This window comes from Nilaparvata lugens, chromosome 2, assembly GCF_014356525.2.
Source record: "Nilaparvata lugens isolate BPH chromosome 2, ASM1435652v1, whole genome shotgun sequence".
Taxonomy (NCBI): domain Eukaryota; kingdom Metazoa; phylum Arthropoda; class Insecta; order Hemiptera; family Delphacidae; genus Nilaparvata; species Nilaparvata lugens.
This window is the reverse complement of record NC_052505.1, coordinates 51,651,584-51,668,176: the sequence shown is the minus strand read 5'-3', so window position 1 is coordinate 51,668,176 and position 16,593 is coordinate 51,651,584. Positions and strand designations below refer to the sequence as shown.

Below are 16,593 nucleotides of genomic sequence, written 5' to 3'. Positions count from 1 at the left end.
TATTGTTTTTTATTATCATTGAAATTACTGCTTATAATTCCGGTTAAGTGAAGAATTGCATTTTTTGTTGATTTTCCCGCCTGGAATCCATACTGAAATTTTTCTACGAAATTATTTTTATTTAGAAAGTTTAAAAGCCTCATTTTTAGTAAGAAGAAATATGTTAGAATTAGTTGAAATATTAGTAAGAAGACTGATAGGTCGGTAGTTCTCAGGTTTTGACAGATCACCAGATTTGGGAATTGGTTTAATCACAGCAATTTTGAAAATTTCGGGGAATACACCATTAATAAAGCATTTGTTAAATATGAATTCTAGAGGATGTACAATGAAGTTGGAGATTTTTTTAAGACAAGTTCCTGTTATTTCGTCATATCCGGGTGAAGAGTTATTACCAAGAGTAGATATTATTTGTTCTATTTCAATTATATTTGTTGGATGAATGAAAAAACTGTTTCTTGGGGGTTCTGATAGCGGAGGAGGGATGATTATAGCAGCATTTGGGCCATTTTCATTCAATATTTCATCTGCATATTTACGACCCACATTAGCGAAATGTGAATTCAGTACTTCTGGCTCTAAGTTTGGTTCCCTACGTTCGTTTTTAACACCAATTATTTCTCTAATGTAATGCCATGTTTTTTTATTATTTCCCTTGGCCTCCTCAAACTTGCCATCAAAGTAATTTATTTTTGTCTGTTTGATTAATTTATTTAACTTGTTCCTATAATTCTTGTATTATTCTTCCAGTCTGTTATTGAAAGGTTCTTTTATTAGTTTACAGTGCATCTTATCTCGTTTCCTTATACAATTCAAGATTCCATCAGTCATCCATGATTTCAAATGCGTTTTCCTATGACTTATATCAATTTTTTTGTGTTATTTGTAATGTGACCATTCAATGTTTTTATAAAATTTTCAGCTAAGATATTCACATCATTACAGTTAGATAGAAGAATGTTGCTCCTAGTCTCATTTTCAAGAGAAGAAGAAAGATTTGTATAATTTATTATTGATTTTGTTTTATTAAATGCATTATTATTGTTATTTCTAATTTATTATGCCCTATGTGTATGGATGTACAATAGTGATCGGTAATAGAAGTTTTCAAGACTGTACCAATTATATCACCAGTATTTGTGTTACAATTTTTGAAAAATATGTGGTCAATACAAGTACTACTCTCACCCAACTCTCTCGTAGGCTTATTTACAAAAGATTTAAATCCATTTAGATGCATAACGCTAAGATATTCACTTGACACATTTCCAACCTCCAATATGTTTAAATTCATATCTCCAACAATAATTACATTTCTATCCGTATCAAAATTGGTCAATGCTGCATCTAAACTATTAATAAAATCAAAAACGTTTAAAGAAGGAGAACGATAGATGGATATTAGAGTATAATTCTTACTGTCTACCTTGAAATCAATAAACATTGAAGTTGAGTAACCTATAATATCTTCTGATATATGAAATTCAATATTTCTATCCACAAACATACATATTCCATCACTTCTTGTATATCTACCACACTTTGAATATAGTATCTTAGCGAAGAAACTCTTCTACTATGGCCATAAACTTACGCTATTGTTTCTCTATGGTAGAATATAGTATCTTAGCAAACAAACTCTCCTACTATGGCCTTAAAAATGCGGCAGTAAACCTCATCCGATCATACCTGACCAATTAGCAGTTTGTTTGTAGAGATGGTAAATTTTCAAGTGGCCAAGTCGTTAAGTTTGGTGTGCCACAAGGATCTATACTTGGGCCACTCTTATTTATCATCTACATAAATGACTTACCTTGTTTCATGAGCAATTGTCACGTCGACAACCAGCCCTACATTTTTGCTGACGATCTAGGTTCAATAGTGAATGTTTCTGATAAACAACGTGTAGATAAAGTAGTTGAAACAAGCACATTGGCTATAAGAGATTGGTGTGCATCAAACAGTTTAAGCTTGAACCTACAAAAAACCAACGATCTTCAGTTCAGCTTCAACACGAGGTCCACCGACATAGGGTCTCTAAAGTTCTTGGGTTTTATGCTGAACAAATTTAAATAGGAAGAGCCATATAACATACACAGCTGGGAAGCTGTGAGTAAAGGTTTATTATTTGTATTGCGCAGGCTGAGAAATATTGTGTATGTGTGTATTGCGCTCATGCCATTAGTCACCTGGCTTATGGCATACAATTGAGGGGAAACCGTTCCACAATTATCACACTTTCCAGACAGTAGAAGAGGGCTGTTAGAATTATCTGTAATGAACCACCGCAAGCTTCATGTAGAGCGCTATTCCGTTGATTAAGGTTATTGATTCTGCCTTTACTTTATGTGTTTTCATGTTGTTTATATGTTAAAAAGCACCTGAGTAATTTTAGAGTAAATGGTGATATCCATAGTTACCCCACAAAAAGCAGTCTTAATGTTAGAATTGAGAGAAATTAATATACAAGCTCTCAAAAAAATTGGAAATACATGTCGGTAAAGCTATTCAATGAACTTGATGTGGACGTTCTAACGATGAACGTTTCACAATTCAAGACTCACTATAGAGAGATTTGCTAATAGAAAGGTGCCTGTATTCTGTGAGGGAGTTTTTTGTTTGACCAAAGCTAACTGTGATGTATTGTTAATTGTGTTGGGCGTCTAAGTGTCTGCTATTATTATATTGTATCATTCTTACTGTTACTAATTGTACTGTGGGTCTTTGTATAAGCTATTGTAGAGAATAACGTTGTTTGTAACATTTTTATGTTCCTTGACGATAAAAGATTAATTGATTGATTGAATACACGTTTCACCAATCATTAAATCAAGGTATTTCACATTCAAAACTAGATTTGCAATGCTCAACTCACTTTTACAATCACTGTATTACAAACATTTATCATTGAGAGGCTTTGAATTATATCTAGCCTGCACCTGTTTTGTTTTTAGTATAGGTCTTGGTTCAAAATATAAGAGAATAATTATTTGCGCTTCTTAAATGAAGTAAATCAAAGTCGGTATCATAATATCGTGAATTAGTCAGTACACAGCCCTTTCGGCACTGATTGAAAATCAAATGTTATTTGAAGAATCTTAAATTTCAGCAGATTTTAAGTTTGTCCTACTTGTAGTATTTATCACCTAAAAATATATTTTTATTATATTTATACTTTGAATTGATAGTATTGTTATTGATAAAAATTAAGAAAGATCTGTTCTGATTGCAAAATTCTTCCATTTAGATAATTGTAATACAATATCAGTGAATTCAATACTGTGATTACACAGTATAGACTGTGTGAAAGAAAATGATAATATCGATGAATTGATGAATGATGGGGAGAAAGCTTGATCTGTATTTGCTGCATCATATAGTTTGAGGAAAATATTGATACATTGAACTGCTTCGTTAGTTTATTCAGCTTTGCTTTGTAACAGATTAAGTTTATAGATTATGCACTGATGTTGTGTTGTGAAGCTTCTCCGCCACACATCTTCTGTAACTTAACATTTTTTCGAACAAACATATCTCTGTGCACAGCTGAACAGCTGGAGATGTGTTGGTTCCAAGCCCGATATTGCAGTTCTGTTAGTTAATGCAATAAATTTCGATTCGACAAAAATAAAACTGAGCTTTAGTTTTTTTAAGAATTTAGATTAGATATAGAGTGTGGATTAGATATCCAAAAGAAAGTCCAAATTGAAAGATATTTCCCTGTTATTCAATTCTAGTTGTGTAAAATAGCTGTGACATAAGTATGTTCGATTTAATATAGTTTACATGGTTTATTTTGAATGAATAATGATTGTTTCAGTTGTGTGGATGGTGGAGGTGACCTGGAGAGGAGGGATCCGTTCTCAAGGCCCAGGCCAACGGCGTTACCTCTAAGTAGGGTCACAACGGTAAGTCTAATTTTTTTATAAAAATGTAAATACTGGAGTCATAACTTCACAATACTTACTAGATAACTTCACAATACAATATTCTACTGCTCAGAAAAATGTATAAAATTTTTATGGAACACAATTAGCCCAGTCAACGAAGTGTTATAGAGGGAAAAATTTGGAAGACAATTTTTGACCCCGCAGTTCTGTTTAGGGTAGTGAGGAGGTAAACAAATCAAAAGTCCCTACCCCTACCCCCTGTGCTAAGGGGGTGGGTGTGGTTCAAAGGTACTATTTTTTGGTTTCTCGCATATAACTCGAAAACTATGCATTTTACAGATATGATTATTCTATAAGAAATTAAAGCTCACATAATTTCATACAATATTCATCTCACAACTTTTTCTATATCTCTTCCACTTTTCGAGATATCCGCTCTAAAAGATGTGACATTTTTGAAAAAACACATTTTCCTTCAATTTTTTGCTATTTTTGCTCATATAACTTTTCGAATATCGATGGGAAAAATCCATGCTGATCATGAGGTTATAGAGCATCAAATTCTTTTCAATTTGATGTATAATTTCACAATTTTACGCACATCCCCACGACTGTTGCAGCAGCTTCAGTGTTGAGTGTGAGATCTTCAGTTATGCAAAAATAGACCAATTGAAAAGGAATTTGGAGAGAATGTTTTGAACACAATTTTTGACTTTGCAGCTTTGTTGAGACCAGTTAGGGGGTGAACATATCAAAAGTCCCCTTTCCTACCCCTTGTGCTAAAGGGATGAGGGTAGTTAAAAATTTGAATTCTTCAATGTTTTGCTTACACGCTCATATATTGAGAAAAATGCGTTCAACCGACATGACTAACTATTCAGAAATGAAGCTTGATAAATTTCCTACAATATTTGTTCTGTGGTGATTTGTGATATCTCCAACAGTTTTCGAGATATACGCTCTTAAATGTGTAAAATTGTTAAAATAACAGCTTTTAATCCTATTTGTTGATGTTTCAGGGCCTACAACTCTCCAACGATGTATCGTAAAAATGAATGCTCACCGTAGATATGTAGAGCTTTGTTTTCTCTTCAATTTGATGCATTATTTCAGTACTTAATGTTTTCCTTCTATTGTTATAGCTGATTCAATATGGGGGGTGAAATTTCAATTTTGTAACAATTGATCACTTGACAATGAAATTTGAGTCTGGACATCTGGTACACAATTTTTGACTTTGTAGCTTAACGATGACTAGTTGGGAGGTAAACATAGCCGAAATACGCATCTCTAGCCCGTCTATTGAAGGTGTGGAACTGCTAAGTTGACACTTGTTGCAGAGTTAAAAATTTCACCCCCCACATTGAATCAGCTATAACAATAGAAGGAAAACATTAAGTACTGAAATAATGCATCAAATTGAAGAGAAAACAAAGCTCTACATATCTACGGTGAGCTCTACATAGCTCTACAAAGCTCTACATATCAACAAATAGGATTAAAAGCTGTTATTTTAACAATTTTACACTTTTAAGAGCGTATATCTCGAAAACTGTTGGAGATATCACAAATCACCACAGAAAAAATATTGTAGAAAATTTGTCAAGCTTCATTTCTGAATAGTTAGTCTTGTAGGTTGAACGAATTTTTCTCCAGATACGAGCGTGTAAGCAAAACATTGAAAAATTCAAATTTTTAACCACTGTCATCCTTTTAGCACAAGGGGTAGGAAAGGGGACTTTTGATATGTTCACCCCCTAGCTGGTTTCAACAAAGCTGCAAAGTCAAAAATTGTGTTCAAAACATTCTCTCCAAATTCCTTTTCAATTGGTCTATTTTTGCATAACTGAAGATCTCACACTCAACACTGAAGCTGCTGCAACAGTCGTGGGGATGTGCGTAAACTTGTGAAATTATACAATCATCAAATTGAAGAGAATTTGATGCTCCATAACAACGGTCGCCAAACTTATGAGCCTGTGAGCTAGAATAGCATTTATAAATCTTCTAGTGAGCTACCAAGGAATATTACACTGAAGAATGTACGATACCCGGAATGAGATTTTCACACTTTTATTGCCTAAAAAGATACATGTCTAGTGTTGAAATCTACTCATCTCATGGCAAAAAGTATAACAAAAGTTGAAATGTACACTTCAATGAGAGCAGTGGAACTCTTTTTGGTAATCAAGTATTTTTTTGATGTTTGGAGTGTACGTTGTAGCCGCCATTCTGATGCAGTTGTCCAATTGTTCATCAGTCAGTCTGTTCCATACTTGAAAAAGATGCTTCACACAAGTAGGTAGAGCTGAACATAGCTATAACCTCAATGCAACTTGAATAATATTTGGATATTTTTCTTTGGGGACTTGAGGCCAAATATTTCCAGTTGTGGAAAGTGATCTGAGAGACAGATCATTTTGAAAATCCACAAATTCCATCTCAACTGAAGCCTGATATCCACCAAAATGTTTTACAACACAAGCTGCAAAATCTTCTGCATAGATCTCTACAAAAGAGAGTACCAATTGAATTGTACCATAATTGATATGCTTTTGAAATCTTGAAATCGTTGGTTAAAGTGATCAAACTGTTAAACTGATCAAACAGTCTGAAAGAATTGTAACGTATTCTTGGTTATTGCTGCGGTGCTGTGGAGGATTTTTCTCGTCATTAATTTTTTTCAGACTGGGAGAGTGTATATATTCAAACTGGACTACATTCTTTTGCACGAGCGTTCCTGTGAGCTACCAAAGACTACTCCACGAGCTACCGGTAGCTCGCGATCGACTGTTTGGAGACCACTGCTCTATAACCTCATGATCAGCATGGATTTTTCCCATCGATATTCGAAAAGTTATAATAGCAAAAAATTGAAAGAAAATGTGTTTTTTCAAAAATGTCACATCTTTTAGAGCGGATATTTCGAAAAGTGAAAGAGATATAGAAAAAGTTGTGAGATCAATATTGAAGGAAATTATGTAAGCTTTAATTCCTTATAGAATAGTAATGTCTGTAAAATGCATAGTTTCCGAGTTATATGCGAGAAACCAAAAAATGGTAACTTTGAACCACCCCCACCCCCTTAGCACAGGGTGTAGTGGTGGGGACTTTTGATATGGTTACCTCCTCACTACCCTAAACAGAACTGCGGGGTCAAAAATTGTCTTCCAAACTTTTCCCTCTATACCCTTTTTTGAGCATTCATTGCCTGGACCTAAATAGGAACTACAAATTTGTGTTAAGGCGAATGCACACAGCAACAGACAGATGGACTCTGTTTGCGTTGCAACATTCGATGACCGTGCAGGGATTTTTCCTCCGTCTGTCTGCATACGTCTGCTTGCTGCTTTGTGCGTTCGTTTTTGGGCTTTCACAACTTTGGTTTAGTATTCACGATAGAAGTTTGATAATATCTATAAAGTGGAAGCTTATTAGGGAATTATCAGCTGCGAATAATCAAGGGACATGTCATCGCTTGACTTAGCTCCAAAATCAATGAATTTCCAATAATCCTTCATAGTCCTTGGAAATAAAATTAATTTAAGTTTTCATTTGAAAAATGTGATGCAAAATTACTCTCGGCTCCCCATCTACAGCAATCCTCTAAAACTTTACGAAATAGAAGGAGGAAACAGATTTTGTAAATTATAAAATAATTTTTTTATCATGAAAATGTCAATTTTATGTTGATAAGGAATTTATAAAGTTGTATGTTGACAATAAACTGAAAACATTTTATGCTGATATTTGTAATAATTGTTTTCAGGAATCGTCGTCAGAGTGCGCCACGACATCGCTCTACATGCACCATCATGTAGGGGAAGGGAGGGGGGAACCACCTATCCCCCACCCTGCCGCTCCACCCTAGTACGCATGCTTCATCTGACTGAAAAACACTTTAGTGACTGTTCAAAAGAAACTGTTATAAATGTATGCTAGTGAATTGTGCGCAGCGCAGCGCAGCATACGATGCCTGGTGGCACCTAGTGGTCAGTGGTTACTATACTAAGCCACTCAACTAAGCAACGACTGATGGTGTTGGACACACACTCAACTAACACTGACAAGCCAAATTCAACAACTGACACCCATTTACTCACCCAGTCATTTAACGACAACATTGTGTCACACATATTATTAAACAATTTGATCAACTTTCATGTCGCAAAATAACTTTGTAATCAGAATGAATTAAATTAAAGTCGTAATGACCTAATTAATAGTTTTCAGTAGATGGATTTGTTTTATTCGTCGCATTTTATTCGTTTTGGTATCCAGAATTGTAGTAAAAAACCTGAATAAATTTAAAAAATTACATTCACATCTGATTTTGAAACGTTTCTGAAATTAAACGCTTAATCTAGTTGAAAACAAAAATATTATAGAGTGTTATTTGTATGTATAATAGAGTTATGTTTAGTTCTCATTGAACAAAATTATTTAGTTTCTATAAATTGAGGTTTGACATTCCAAAAATGTTTAATTGTTGGTTTGTATATTGTATCACTGTAGTATAACTGATCCTTTACTGATGACACAAGTGTTAGAATCTGGAAATCGTTAGAAATTGAAGCGTCGTAAATAATTCTATACAATGTGATGCTTTTGGAGGATTTTGTAATCACTCCATTATCAATAATTTCGTGTCTAGATAAAGTAATCGCCAATCATCGAATAAAGCTGTCATCATCGAAATAATCAAGTTAAAATTGTTGTAAATAATCTGTAGATATAATAAAAGTTGAGAAACCTAATTATGGTTGAAACATTTCCATCGGATTTCAATAATAAAGTTGAAAGGTCTCTTTATGTATGAAAGTAATGAACAAACTGTGCAGTCTCTATATAATTATTTTTGTTCTTTAAAAAAGGATACAGTGTTCTTTTCCAGTCCATTCGTTATAATTGTATAGTAAATATGTTAAAATACTTGGTTCCTAATTTATTATTGATAATATAATATATACCGTATATATATATTATATAAATATTATTCTATTATTATTTAAATTTTTAGAAGAAAATGTCTTTTGTAAATAGCATTGTTATTGTCATTTCACAATTCCCTCCATCTTCATCGCCTTTTGAGTTTTTATTGGTGACCTTGAAATTTTCAAAGCATTCCGTTACAATTTAATCTGTTTGTTCTTCCCAGCTAGTAGGCTTTTTATTGTATCTGGGCTCTAGTTAAATCTGTACAACTGATTTGATTTTTGCACTTTCTTGCTTTTTTCAATTATTTTGAAAGTTTCATATTGGAAGTCATATTGGAATGTAGACCCTTTGCATTGAGCTGTTTTTTCAATTAGTCTGTTGTCACATACCAAAGATATTTTGTAAATTATGCTTGTATGTATTTTAGCCAGACTTTGTTATCCATGTTGGTAAATATAGTAATAATAGCAAGTTTTGTTGAGGGTCACCAATTCCTATAGCTTCAGTATTATTACATCCTAATAATTCAATTGAAACTGATCAGACAGAACCAAAGCTATTTTTAGGGTCCCTCAATCAGTAATTAGACCTAATCATTTATGTTTAACTGTTGCAGAATAATTAGCACCGTTGATTATTATTATTATATTCATTTCTTGCTAATTTAAAATTGACATTTTTCACATCTGTAGACTTCAAATTAAATGGTTAGTTCCTCTTGACTAAAGAAATAGAAATTAATGACTTGAACAATCATGATTCATTTATCGAAATGATAAGATTCCTTTGTAGTATTTTGTGACATGATATATCCATATTAAAATGATTTATGAGTATTTTTACCTAGCTTCAAATGTCTTATCTTATTAATACTAAATTTCTTATGTGAGAAATTCAACTTTTATGAAAAGAGGCTATTATCCCATTTTCAAGTTTCAGTTTAAGAGTTTTAAACCAAATCGCAACATATATATATTATATATTTATTCTAAAGTGAATATTTTAACATGCCATTCTAGTAAGTATATTGTTTTACTTTTACGTAGAGTCGAAATTTAATTTGCAGTATTATCACAAGTGTAATTATATCTTTTGTACATTATTTGAAGATTAGTTTTATCAATAATGAATAGTTGAAAAAGTGATGTCAATGAAAAGCTTTATATTATGAAGGAAGCATGTCTAACAAGAGGAATGATAGAATAATTCATACCAAAATGTTTATATGCCAGCTGTTTGTAATACATTAGAAAATTTCTGTAGATAGGATATATGTAGAGGTCTCGCATTAAATACAATATAAGCACTAAGAGGCTTCAGGTAACAAACGCCTTTGAAAGGAACAAAATTCAAGTCGAGTACTGTACACTATCATCCTATAGGATACTATGTAATTTCTTTCACGTACACTAGTCAATAAAAAACAAAACAAGGACATTCTACAATCAGTTAATGTAATCGAAAATCAATAATACACTCTGCTTACCGTACCTTTGTGTTAAATGAGTATACACTGTATGACATATGCTGTTAATTTTAATGTTATTTCTGCTGAGATGAAAATCCTAAACTAAATAAAGGTTGAATATTTAATAAAATATTGTTTTTATATGTTTTTCCATTTCCTTTCATTTTCTGAATGTGGAGTAGTGCAAGATACTTAGATTTATTTCAATTGTCTACTTTCCCATGATTTTCTGCTTAATTAACATCAAGGTATTAATTGACCGAGCGAAGTGAGGTCTAAGATTCAAGTCGACGGTTTGGCATTTCTCTTAATGTTTAAATGTTGCGCATTTACGGCGAAACGCGGTAATAGATTTCCATGAGATTTGACAGGTATGTTCCATTTTAAATTGCGCGTCGACGTATATACAAGGTTTTTGGAAATTTTGCATTTCAAGTATAATATAAAAGGAAAAAGGAGCCTCCTTCATACGCCAATATTAGAGTAAAAATCATACTATAGAATTATCAATATGAATGAAAATAGAGTCTCAAATTTTGACGTTTAATAACTTTTTTATATGTGCACCGAATTCGATGATTTTTTTTAGCTGTGTTCGTTATGTTCAGGACCAGGTTTATGGCTTATCAAATTTATAATCCGACTTCAGGACTCTTTCCTACTGTCCTTCAAAGTTTACATGTAATCCTTTTGGGAGAAGATTTGTGGGCTGGCCCAATACCTACTATTACTTCAGGCCCCACAGCTATAATTAATGACGTCATAACATGTAGATTGATTCTTCCTAGATCATAGTAGTTTCTACTAGCTTATCAATGTATGTTCTCTAAATTTTGTTACCGTATCGATTCTGTATTGGATGGAATACTATCTAAATTCCAGATTAAAGACATTTTTTGTATTTTATTAAATATAAGTTTTATTGAAATGAAAACACTTTATTCCACAAATGCAATAATTTATCCATACTTTCCAGCTTGATAGACATAGGCCTACTCGATTCAGTGATAGAGCTATTGATAAATTCATCTCAACCAAAAATACTTAATAATAGCCTGTATCAGAGTTGAAAGAGAGGTCATAGCTAAATACCACCCCCAGGTCCTTGAACAATTCCACCCTTTCCAAAGGGATACCACTTATAGAATATATATTATTATGAGGAACTGATTGCCAGGTGAGACTCATGAATTTGCATTTATCTATATTAATTTTTAACCCATTTGAATCACACCATCTGGACATATGATCAATATCTCTCTGCAAATTGTAGTAATCAATTAGATCCTTAATTTCTTTAAACAACTTTACATCATCTCCATACATGAGACAGGAAGAGCTGTTGATAAAAGATGGAAGGTCATTAATGGATAAAATAAAGAGGAGTGGTCCCAGATTAGAGCCTTGAGGTACGCCTGATGGGCACTGAAAATATTTTGAATTGAAATGATGAATCTTTACATATTGAATCCTCGCCTCAAGATAACTCTGAATAAGATGAACTAAAATTTTACTGAATCCCAGTACTTCGAGTTTTCTAATCAGAAGTCTGTGATTTATGGTATCAAATGCCTTAGATAAGTCTGTGTAGATAACATCAGTACGCCCCCCATGATCCAAAGTCTGTGACACTTCATTACTGAAGATCATGAGATTGGATACAGTGGAGCGACCAGGCAAAAATCCATGCTGTTCTGATGATATAATCTTCTTACTCTGTTCATAAATTATGGAATGAAGAATTTTTTCAAAAACTTTCGAAAAGCAATTTAAGATTGATATAAGTCTGTAGTTTTTTATATTATTTCCATTTCCACTTTTAAAAACAGGAGTAACCCTCGCAATTTTCCATTTCGATGGAAATTTACACAACCTTAGAGCTAAATTGGAAATGTATTCTAATGGCTTCAGCAGCACTGCAGCACAGCCTTTTACAATATAAGTGGGGATTGCATCAGGACCCTCAGAGCAGCCAGACCTCAGCCCATTGATGGCAGATAGGATATCATCACAAGAAACCATGCCAACGCCCCCATCTAGAAATGAGCACCCAGACATCTCCGGAAACTCCATCCGTGCATCAGGCGCGTCAGCCCCATAAACGGATTGAAAATACCTGGAAAACCCATTTACAATATCAGCCCCACAGTAGGACTCACCGTCCAGTGTCATGGTCGACTCTACAAAAGAAGTTTTCCTTTTCGAATTAACATATTTCCAGAAGTTTTTTACGTCATATTGCAAGCTATTCTGAATTCTATTGAGGTACGCCTGATAAGACAATGCAATTCTATTTTTTAGAGATGCTTTTAATGATTTAAATAGATCATCGTGATAAGGTGAAGTTCTTCTCTTTCTTGAGCATTTATTTTTAATTTTCAAATCAGATATAATATCAGAAGTAAACTAAGGAGGATACTTATTATTTGGAAATTTCATTTTCCTCCTTGGAATAAATTTTTCAAAATTATGGTCAAGTATTTCATAAAACCTATTAACTGCAGAGTCAACATCATCACAACTCAAAACAGAGTCCCAACTGCAGTCACGGAGACCACAATAGAGGCCGAGAAAGTCCCCCTTGCAAAAGTCATAACTAAACTCGGGTGATCGGTTAGAGTCGAGCTCTGACGTCATCACTGAGTATGAGGCTTCCACACACAACGCAGGATGGTGAACATCTTCAGGGAGAAGTGGATCATCGCTTTTCATAACTTTAACTGGGAAATTACTCAACACAATATCCAAAGTTCTATCAAGCTCATTTTGCACAGAATTATAAGATATTAAATCATAAAATGACATGAAGCTATTAAGGATTTTTGCTTTAGTTGATCCAGAAAACAGATTATGAGTATTAGAGATAATTTCAGGCAAATTAAAATCTCCAATTATCATTAAATTACTACTAAGTAATCCGTTAAGAGATTAAATATAGTCACAGTAAGTAAGAAAACTATTTGATGTTGTAGATGGTGGCAAATAAACAGCTGATATATGATAAAACGTTGAGTTCAATTTCAGTTTAATTCCTACTGAATCAAAACAATTTCTATTATTCTCGCAAAGCTCACTACAAAGCTCAGACTGCAATGATTTTCTCACTGCAATTAGCACTCCACCTCCCCTCTGACGACCATCACACCCTCCCCTATCACTCCGATAGACAGTGTAGCAATCATCAAGAATTTCACAACTGACTATGCCGCTATGCAGCCAGGTCTCAGTCAAAACTATCAAATCATAATTAGCAATCAAAAGAGATTCATAAAGATTTAAGGTCTTTGTACGAAGTCCCCTGACATTCTGGTAGTACACAGACAAACAAGAAATGCATGACATAGGATAAATAAAAATAAATAAATGGGTATTGATACCCCAGAAAAAGACTAAGATAAAAATGAAATATAAATATATAAGTATGATATTATTACAGCCATCCTCAGCCGCAAAAATTATATTAGATAGAAAATAAAACATACATTTGAAAAACTCTTTGATTGTTCGTGGATGTAAGTTAAATTTAACTTGAAAAACATGATTCTATCTATTCACAGAAAACGAAAGATTTACTACTTCCAATCCAACCGGCAGCTTATCTGCCGATAAGAATATCGGAATATGGTACATTTCTATAACAATAATTTTGTACAACTAACTCATAAGATAGAAGGAATATCAAACAGAAAAGTATTTGAGAGTTGATTATTCAGAAAGTGAAATATACTCATATAAGCATAGTAGGCCTATATAAAATCTCATTTAGCAAAAATATGTTTTCTATACATCCTTATTCGTATTGAAAAAAAGTGTAATAATCCAAATAACAATATAGATAGATTTTACTCGAGAGAGAAAAAACACAACTCATTAATCACATCCCTATAAATAAAATCTGGCACGGTACAAAATGATCAAAGCTGATTATGTAAAAAAACAGAAATATTGATAAAACTATAAAAAGTAATTTTAAAAAATAAATAATTAAATTTACTCAAATAAAAAGCGAAGGAAAAGAATTAAGAATCTACACATTTCCGATAACACATCCGGTGGATTATAAAGTTTATTATGATACCGTACCTCATTCAGCAACAATATGTTTTCTATGCATCCTTTATTGTATTGAGAAAAAAAAGAGTACTGATAGAGATAATAATATAACAATATAATGAGATTCCACTTGAGAGAGAAACATTTAACCCAACTCATTAATCATATCCCTTTATATAAAATATGTAACAAAACAAATCATAGCTCAATACAATAAATACATAGCTCAATGTGAAAAAAAAACAAACCTAGATATAGCTATAAAAAGTAATTCAGAATAAAAAATGAATAATGAAATTCCGTGAGAAAAATTAAGAATCCAAACATTAATCTAAAATAAGATCACTCTAAAATGAGTAAGATTGAATAATAAAAGTAATCTCACACTGTATTTTAAGCTTCAACAGTAAATAAACAATTGTAATAAAAGTAACCGTCACCAATGATGGTGGTTTGAGAAAGAGAGAGAAGAGCAAAAAATAACAAACATTTATCAGTATGAAGTAAGAAATTAAGTGAATACAAATTTTGAGAGAAACAACCACAGTAAGAATAATCTAGCATTGAGCAGTGATAGGTACAGCTTTGAGGTCCTCTTCTGAATTAATAGAAAAAATACGTCCATCAGGTACTACTCTGATTTTTATTGAACCGGATTTATCCACCCAAACATACTTGTATTGAAATTGTCTCTGGAGATTCCTAGCTTCAGCAAAGCACTTTCTACGTTGAGCAGTTAATGATAGATTTATATAAATTTGTCATTGCTCACCTTGCAGTCCAATATGTCTTGTAGAAAGACCCTTTACCACTTTCTAACCCTGTAATATTGCATGCGTGTCAGTACGCCTCACAAATTTGGCAATGATGGGTGGCGTCGCTTTGCGTGGTCCCCTCACTGGCAGCCGGTGACAGGCGTCGATCGCATCAGCTGTAACATGCATGCCGACGGCTTCACATGTTTTCACCACCAGTCCAATTATATCTTCGTCAGGAGCCGAAGGAATACCGTGAAGCTCACAGTATTACGACGTCCATACTGCTCTAAATCTTCCAGCTTCATTGTCACAACACTTAACCTCTTCCTGAGTGTCCCATTTTCAGCCTGTAATGATTCAATGATTTTCTGCTAATTCTTTATCAACTCCTCCTGCTTGGCCAACATCGCTGAACTGTAATCGAGTTTTCCATGACCATGAAATGGTCACTTCCTACAAGTATTTGGGCGTTTTTTCGACCATAGGGTGAGGTGGTCTGCTCACATTGAATACATAAAAAAATACTTAGAGAATATATATATGCATTAGAATGATGAGCGATGTACTGGATAAGAGAGAGATTAGAATGGCATACTTTGCATATGTCCAGTCCCTTTTGGAGTTTGGTATAGTTGCATGGGGTGGTGCTTGCAAGACGGTACTTCAGCCACTCTTTATCGTCCAGAAAGCCATTCTGAAAGGAGCTAGTAGTAACAAAAGGAGGACTCTGGCACACAAGTGTGCCAGAGTCCCCCTTCACCTCAAGGTCACCCAAGTTGACCAAACCTAACCTCAAGGTCACCCAAGTTGACAAAACCTAACCTCAAGGTCACCCAAGTCAACCAAACCTAACCTCAAGGTCATCCAAGTCAAAAAAAAAAAAAAATTAAATTAAAAAAAAATTAAAAAAAATGAACTCAGGGCTCTGAACTCTGAACTTGGGGCTCTGAACTCTGAACTTGGGGCTCTGAACTCTGAACTCGGGGCTCTGAACTCTGAACTCAGGGCTCTGAACTCGGGGCTCTGAACTCTGAACTTGGGGCTCTGAACTCGGGGCTCTAAACTCTGGATTCAGGCTCTGAACTCTGGACTTCTGGACTCTGGACTCGGGGCTCTGAACTCTGGACTTCTGGACTCTGGACCCTAAACTCTGAACTCAAATGTCCCGCATCGTTGAAAATGTCTGTCAACGAGATAATACCATGATTATGTAGTTCCTCCTCCTCAAGCTCAATCACTGCATCCCGCAGACATAGCTCCCTGTTTGACAAAATGTCGCAGTTGACGGAATACCTCTCAGTGCTGACAAGCCGTCTTATACCAAACAGAGAAAAGTGGTGGTGGTGGTGGGGATAACCTTCCTTGTCAACAGGTCTATGACAATGCCACCCCATCATGACTCACTTCTCAATTCTTCGTTATCATTAGTATGAAGAAGTATCATATTCTATATAATTTAAGTCTTTAAACATAAATCCTCTATGGT

At 33.9% G+C, this 16,593-nt stretch overlaps 1 protein-coding gene across 3 annotated transcripts in view; it reads left to right on the top strand.

Moving 5' to 3' along the window:
• The window catches only part of LOC111049499 (protransforming growth factor alpha-like), a 121,915-nt gene extending 111,489 nt beyond the window's left edge, over positions 1-10,426 (top strand). For all 3 annotated transcript variants that reach the window (XM_039421466.1, XM_039421465.1, XM_022335578.2), the window contains 2 exons: positions 3,821-3,908; positions 7,660-10,426. In XM_039421466.1, coding sequence (XP_039277400.1) covers positions 3,821-3,908; positions 7,660-7,761 — 190 coding nt within the window. In that variant the 3' untranslated portion in view covers positions 7,762-10,426. The remainder of the gene's footprint in view (positions 1-3,820; positions 3,909-7,659) is intronic.
• Positions 10,427-16,593: the final 6,167 nt, after the last annotated feature.